This window comes from Leptodactylus fuscus, chromosome 6 (assembly GCF_031893055.1).
Source record: "Leptodactylus fuscus isolate aLepFus1 chromosome 6, aLepFus1.hap2, whole genome shotgun sequence".
NCBI lineage: Eukaryota > Metazoa > Chordata > Amphibia > Anura > Leptodactylidae > Leptodactylus > Leptodactylus fuscus.
The window spans coordinates 49818435-49824434 of record NC_134270.1 but is presented as its reverse complement, the minus strand read 5'-3'; the positions used below and the strand labels follow the sequence as shown (position 1 = coordinate 49824434).

The 6000-nt window shown below is 43.4% G+C and overlaps 1 protein-coding gene across 1 annotated transcript in view; it reads left to right on the top strand.

Annotated features, from left to right (window-relative positions):
* The first annotated feature begins 2027 nt into the window (after nt 1-2027).
* The window catches only part of TTC34 (tetratricopeptide repeat domain 34), a 49031-nt gene continuing 45058 nt past the window's right edge, over nt 2028-6000 (top strand). The window contains exons 1-2 of the mRNA XM_075279931.1: nt 2028-3150; nt 4675-4900. Of these exons, the coding sequence (XP_075136032.1) occupies nt 2162-3150; nt 4675-4900 (1215 nt within the window). The 5' untranslated portion in view covers nt 2028-2161. The remainder of the gene's footprint in view (nt 3151-4674; nt 4901-6000) is intronic.

The following is a 6000-nucleotide window of genomic DNA, read 5'->3' as shown; positions in this document are numbered from 1 at the left end:
GGCTGTTGCATTGTCCCTGCAGAATTCCTTCCAAGACACTAGAAGCAGTGGGGTGTGTACAAGACACCAGCTTGCCCTTGTGTTTATGGTCACCAAGACAACAAGACTCATGGGAGGTGCGGAGACCGGCAGCTGCTGTGCCTGAAACTTCCAGGATCACCTAGCCCTATATATTATAAGACTATATACTGCAGGGTCTTCTAATAGTAGATATATCATCCAGACCATCTACGGTACCAGCAAGATCCTGCACGGAATGAAATGGCACCAGTCCGAGGGTCCAGGATCTACATGTAAGTAACTCGCAGAGAAGGACACAATGGACCAAGCTGCTCCCCATTGTGTGTCTTTGTTATGCTTTGTTCTCCTAAGAACACACTGGTACTTGTGCCTCTGTAGTTACTTGGGGCAGCTGTATAACATGATGAGGTTCCTGCATGGAGTCCCGACTCCTAACATGGTGAATATTAATATCCAGTAATAAATGCAGATATTAGAAGATAAGGATGGGAATAACAGGGGATTGTATATGAAGGATCCCAAACAAAACAGCAGAGTAAGGGAATGGGAATGGCTGACACAGGAGGTTCATCTAACAATATGTTACTACATTACCCCAGATTTACTAACACTGTAACAAGACAATGCCATATTTATCACAGTGGTGGATACTGGATGATAAATCTGGTATATATGAGTTTGCTTAAGCCAGAAGATTTCCATTCGCACCAACTCAGTTTCTTTATAGATCCATATTAAATGCACATATTTGGTCCCCTCCAGTTCCAGTAGCAATACCAGAGAGTCATAATGTGTCAGAATATGTTTTTAATAAGGATCAATAAAAAAATAATTGTTTTTAGACTGACCTGGTGTGAGCAGAAATCTTTTAGATTATTGTTGAAGCTTGCTGTCCAACAGGAGCACCGAGCACCACCAAAGTATAAGAGGGTCGGGTTCGGCACGGATATTTGCAATAGTTGGGTGACCCGTGTGAACATTAGTTAGTTCACTTACTATAAGCAATAGTTTAATTCCAAATTTTTGGTGCAATATAGGCACATTTGGCTATATTTAAGCCAAGCCTCCTTCATTGTGAGGATGTCCGCAGTCTTCTGCTCTCTGTTATCAGCCATTTCAGACAGGGAAGAGGTTGATCTATGATTGCGATATCCACTAGACCAGTGTCAGCAACTTTTGGCACTCTAACTGCTGTAAAACTACAACTCCCAGCATGCTCCATCCATTTTAAGGAGACCGCAGAGCAAGTATGGATGCGGAGAGATGTAGTTTTCACAATATCAGCAGTGCCAAGGGACGCTGACCACTGCTCTAAACCTTAGATGTTGTAGTGGTGCAAAACAATGTCATGTTACGACTTTGGATTTCTCCTGGTAGGCTACTTACTTTTTGTCAAATGTTCTCATATGTGTTACTTAAGACTGCTAGACAAGCAGGACAATTTGTAATAAAATGACTCGTTTTGATTTTCTTTAGCTGAAGATGAAGACATGTTCCAAGACATCTGTGTAGCTTCCGAGAAATAAAGATGTCCGGTCAAGACGTCCCCAATCGGTTGTGCCGTGAAGCCTACCAGCATCTTCTGAGTGATGAACACGTCTTGGCATCAGCATTCTATATGGCAGCTTTTAGCTGTAACGCTCCCATCGCCTTACAAAGAGTGAAATCTCTGGAGGATGGACAGTACCATTCTGTTATTACAACTCTGGAGAAATGGTGTCTTGCAGAAAGCGACATACCAAAAATCAAATGTGATGGCATGGCCATTGTCTCGCTTAACCCAGGAATAGCAGCAGTCTTTCTTTCTACGTTATATCCAAACAACTTTGCCTCTTCCTTATTCAAAATGGGCACCTTCCTTAAAAGTGGACGCTATGAAGATGTAGTAACTAGATGTAACTCTTTACTCAATATATACCCACAGCACTCTTTAGAACTTCTTTTGACCAGAGGTCTTGCTTGGATCCTGTCTCAAACTCATTCCAAAAATGGGGTGGTTGACTACGTCCAAGTATTTACAAAGTACAAGGAAGAAGCAAGGCAATACATATGTACTAAGCAAAGAGACCACCTGCCCCAAATCATCAATGCCTTCCATAGCTATATCTCCTCTTACGAGAATAATAACAAGGAAGACAACATGAACGTATTGCTTCATGACTGTTATAGCTTTCTAGCAGCCTTGGCTCCTGATGACCTCCAAATATGTAAAACCCAAGCTGCCCATCTATTTGAGGAATGTAAGTTTGAAGAGTGTATAGCTGTATATTCCAGGGCCATTGAGGCCTTGTCATTGGAAACTAAACTTAAGGAGGAGAAGATTTCCTGGTTGCTGGTCGACCGGGCTGCGGCCTACTATTCTTTAGGCTGCCGTACCAAAGAAATGGTTCAGGACTTAGCAGAAGCCTTTAGGGTAAGTCCTAGCCATGCCAGGAAACGGTTTATGGACATCTTCTCAGGTGCTGACATAGCTAGGGTGATGGAGCGGTCCAAGAATTGCATCGAAATGGAATTTGGAGACTTCCGAGAAGCTATAAGAGCTCGGCCGGAGCTACGGTCAGACACTGGTACTGAGCTGCTCTTACCAATCATTCAGGCCCTGGAGTTCTTAATCCAATGTTCAACAGAAAGTAGAAGGGAGATGAATGTGCGTCTAGCAGACTGCAAACTTCTTTCTGGAGATTTCCGGACCTGTCTGGATATTTGCAACCAGCTGATCAATTCCGAGAAAAAGACTTATCAAAACACCTTATATGTCTTAAGGGGCTTCTGTCACTTCCACAGTAATGAACATCAACAAGCCCTGAGGGACTTTCAAAAGATTATAGAAGATGAGTCGCCACATCCTTCTAGTTGTGTGCGAGCGCTCTGCGGAAGGGGACTAATCCGAATGATAAGTGGAAGCTCCTATCTGACTGCCCTGGACTATGTTACTGCTTCCAAGCTCAAATTAGATGAAACCTTATTGACAATTAAAACCTATGTGCCCTGGAACCAAAGAGGCCTTCTTTATAAGGTCTTACAGGAAGAAGGTGAGAAGATGCTGCACAAGAAGTCTTCTAATACCAATGAACATGGAGAGCCAAACAAAAATACTGCAGAACGCGATGATGATTCATCTCAAGAATGGTAATGCCAAGCTATAATATACATACTCTTAGGGCTCGTTCACACGTGGGCAAAGGGGCGGATTTTACAGCGGATTTCGGTTCAAAATCCGCCACTTTACAATGGTGGTCTATGCAGACTGTCGGGCTTCTTTTTTCCACTAGCGGCGAGCTGCTGCAATCGGAGAAAAGAAGCGACATGTCCTATCTTCTGGCGGAAACCGCGGCGCGCTGGACCGCGGCTTCCGCCTAGCGGCAGCACCCTCCTGTGTCGGCTCATTCATTTGAGCTGACATAGGAGGGGAAAGCCACAACCGCGAGGGTCGCGGCAGGCGGGTTTTGACCAGAGAGAGACGCAGCTCGACGCGTCTCTCTCTGTGTCAAAACCCGCGCGGACGGTTCACATGTGAACTGACCCTTATGTTACATAAATCAGAGGATTATCTATAGGAGGGTCAGTAGTAGTTGCACTAGGCCGCGGTACATATGAAAATCCCAATATAAATGACAGTAACAGTAAGTAGTATGGTGGTATGTGGTGGGCTTGTTAGAGATTTTGCAGAGGGTCCCATTTTTGAAGGAATTTTTTGGTAAGATAACTTTATGGCAAAATATGAATTTAGGCTGAGGCCCCACATTTCAGAAAAGCTTTTTTGTAGGTTTTTCTGTGTCTTTTAAACAAGGCACAGGAGTGGATACAAATAGAATGGAATATATATAGGAAGCTCTTATATTCTTCCCTTCTGTACTGTCGGTTCCTGGCTTTGGCTCAAAAAACTGCAGCAAAGTCAGCAACAAAAAAGCAGGTTTTTTGCAAAAAAAAAAAAAAAAGAAGCAATGCCATACCTCACCAATTCCCTGATGCTCCTGTTCTGATGGTAACCAGGTCCCTGCTGGTCTCTACTTCCTGGTCTCATCTTGTCACTGCGGACAGGCTACCTACAGACAAAGCAAACCTCCGGTGTCCATATGCAGCCTCTCTGCGGTGAAACAGGTTTTTTTTGCACAGACACAAAGTCCTGCATTTTTCCAAGCATTAGGACGTAAACCCAAAGGGTGGACAGGGGAGAAAGTGTGAACGCCCCCTGACTTTACTTTTTACTTTTACTTTTTGGTAGAGTTGGAAGGGACCTCAAGGGCCATCGGGTCCAACCCCCTGCGAGTGCAGGTCTTCCTAAATCATCCCAGCTATATGTTTATCCAGATTCCGCTATGACTGGTATGGATTCCTGCATCTGGCAGCTTAGATTTCATTTCTGGATCACAGAACTATCCCAAGATGGACTAGAATTCTTAAGTGGCAGGAGCTATAGGTTATTAGGGAATTCTTTTGAAGTACACTACAGTCTGAAATGGCTGATAACAGGGAACAACAGACCAGACTACAGTTGACGGATGTTAGACATGACATAGTCTTTAGTTTCAGTCTCATAGTTTGATACTTCAAGGAGCAGTGAGGCTGTACAGGATCTTATATAAAATACTGTTAAGTATTAAGCCGGTTAAGTAATTTGACCATTTTGATATTTTCCCTCTTATCCTCCAGCGATGTTTCGGGGGTGCACCAGCTGGCCACACTCCTGATGATGCTCGATCCCACCGATGATGTGTGCCGGATTCTGTGCACGGATGCCCTCTACCAAATGGATAGGACTGAAGAAGCTCACAAGATGCTTTCCTTGGCCCTCAGCAGCAGTTCTCAAAGATCTCCGGTCCTTGCCAGATTGGCTTTGCTGCAATTCAAAAAAGGTTTCATTTATGATGGAAATCAGGTAATGCATGCAATTCCATTTTCTACCACCAGGTGTCAGCATTGTTCTAGTCCATTGAACCACTCATGACATAGAAGGCAACTATGGTGGAGCAGCATATGGCACATACATCTATTCAATGCATGGTTGTATTGCATCAGGAAACATAAAACAACCGCACCAAAGCTGTGTCATTTATGGTCACAAGTTGCATGCGGCTTTGCCATTCCATGCTGTACCACAATGGAAGTTGCTAGCTAAGATATCGCTATAGTAGTCTACAGCAAGACACTAATGCATTTTTGGGTGGTCAACTTGATTCTTATGGTTTACTTCACCATTAACGGGACTTGACAAATATATTTGATTGTATATTAGAAAAAGTATACGGAATGTAAGGACAGAAAACCTAAGACAAAGAAGTATTTGACACATCAGCACAAAGTTTTAAGTGCCAAGCAAAGCTAGGACAAGGTATTTCGTCCCCCAGGGAGTTTAGTCAAACTGTGATACCCCTTCCCTCTGCACTGTTCAGCTGCACTTTGTTTTCTGGTACTCTTCTCCATTAGAAAGATGGAAAAATGGTTTCCCATTGAAGTTAATACACGACGGAAACAAAGTCTTTTGTTTATATCTGTTTAGTTTCTAATATAAAAGAGAGAGTCTAATTAGCATATCAGGCACCAAAACTAACTGCACTGATTGTCCAGGAACGGTGGGGGCTAGAGAAAAATTCAACTACCCAGGAATCAGTGGAGAGGAGTCTATTGTAGGATGTAAAGATTTGGAGGTGGTGAAAGGTCCTCTTTAACTCCTAGCTGACAGGCGTAATAGTATGGTGGATGTTGGCACTTTAAATATAGAGCCCGCTGAGTAGCAGAGCGGGTGCTATAGCTGCACAGAGACCTGGAGCTAATGTCTCTCTTTGACACTTCCACAAGGTGAGATCGGCAGGGGTCACCCTGTTCCTATGACAGCTGAGAGCAGGCATTCATAGTTATGGAGTGATTTTCCTATAGACTTTAATACAGTTGTATTGGCTTGATAACAATACAGCCATATGAATATAAATCTGGTATCGCTGTGATTGTGCTGACCATAAAGCTATATGGAACTTGTCA